This window comes from Corapipo altera, unplaced genomic scaffold, assembly GCF_003945725.1.
Source record: "Corapipo altera isolate COAL_440 unplaced genomic scaffold, ASM394572v1 152, whole genome shotgun sequence".
In the NCBI taxonomy this organism is placed as follows: Eukaryota; Metazoa; Chordata; class Aves; order Passeriformes; family Pipridae; genus Corapipo; species Corapipo altera.
In genome coordinates, this window is record NW_020885088.1 from 19,770 (window position 1) to 21,141 (window position 1,372).

The window sequence follows — 1,372 nt, forward strand, 5'->3', positions numbered from 1 at the left end:
GCATCAAAACCCCTGGAGACTCCTGTGCATCAAAACCCCTGGAGACTGCTGTGCATCCAGTATATCAAGACCCTCATTCACCAAGAGTCTTGGAGACCCCTGTGCATCAAGAGTTTTGGAGACCTTGTGCATCAAGCACATGAGAGACCCTTGTGCATCAGTGCTTTTGGAGATCCTGTACATCTAGAATTTTGCAGATCCTTGTGCATCCAGGATTTGGACACCTCCTACATCAACAGTCTTGGAGACCCTCATGCATCAAAATTCTTGGAGACTCTCATGCATTAATAGTTTTGGAGATCCTTTGCATCAAGAATTTTGGAGACCTCAGCCACCAAGGGTCTTGGAGACCGTCATGCATCAAAATTCTTGGAGATGCCCACACATGAAGGATCTCAGAGACCTCCATGAATCAAGCATCTTGGGGATCTCCACACACCAAGCATCTTGGAGACCTCCATACATCAAGGATCTGAGGGACCCCCATGCATCAAAGGTGTTGGAGACCCTCATGTGTGAAGCACATTAGAGACCCTCCTGTGTCCAGGAGTACCGGAACAAGCAGTTCCACATCCAAAAGGGCTCAAAACTCCCCAAAGCTGAGCATGACTCCAACCTAAAGATGACCCCAAGACCCCTTGGGATGAGGTTGATGGGAACCCAGGTGGGTGGAGAGACTGAGGGGTGAGGAGTGGGGGCTGAGATCCGTCAGGAACCACCAGCGCCCAGCAGGGAGGAGAAGTGGGAAGGCTCACCATGTTGAGGAGCTCCTGGAGCAGGCGCTGGGTGGGCTGCCCTTGGCTCCTCAGCACCTCGTAGAGGTGGGTGTAGCCGATGCGCTCCTTGAACACCTCCTGCAAGCACACGGACACGTGGGACCCCTGGGACCTGCTGCTCCCACCCCGGCCCACCCAGGCAAGTGACAACACCCCATCCCATGTGCTTTTGGGGTGTCCCCTGGCTGGCTGCCCACCTTGGCCGAGGGTGAGTTGCTCATGATGGCTGTGAGCACGCCGAGGGCGTGGACCGCGATGGCGTCGGAGCCGCCGGCACCGCCCTGCGGGGACATGGGAACGGTGGGTCTGTGGAGCCCTGGGGTGGAGGGGACACCCCACCACGCCTGGGGGTCAGGTTATGGGGTGGTCCCACCCCGTACCTGCTGCAGGCCATCCCTGCTCCGTGTGGGAACCTCGTCCCGGGCTTCACCCGCCTCCCGCGAGCTGCCGAGGTAGAGCTGTGGGACACGGGGGGGAAGTGGGACACGGGGACACGGGGACACGGGGACACAGGGACACAGGGAAGGGGGTTCGGAGGGGCCCCGTCCCATGGGAGCTGCTGCAGCGCAGCCACACTGCCCCGGGATCACTGAGGG

General features: G+C 58.8%; 1 protein-coding gene across 1 annotated transcript in view; it reads right to left on the minus strand.

The window, feature by feature from the left end:
* The window catches only part of NBEAL2 (neurobeachin like 2), a gene marked incomplete at its 3' end in the record, with an annotated part of 43,065 nt that overhangs the window by 19,764 nt on the left and 21,929 nt on the right, over window positions 1-1,372 (minus strand). The window contains exons 2-4 of the mRNA XM_027669554.1: window positions 1,157-1,234; window positions 974-1,057; window positions 756-854 (exon numbers count right to left, since the gene is read on the minus strand). Of these exons, the coding sequence (XP_027525355.1) occupies window positions 756-854; window positions 974-1,057; window positions 1,157-1,234 (261 nt within the window). The remainder of the gene's footprint in view (window positions 1-755; window positions 855-973; window positions 1,058-1,156; window positions 1,235-1,372) is intronic.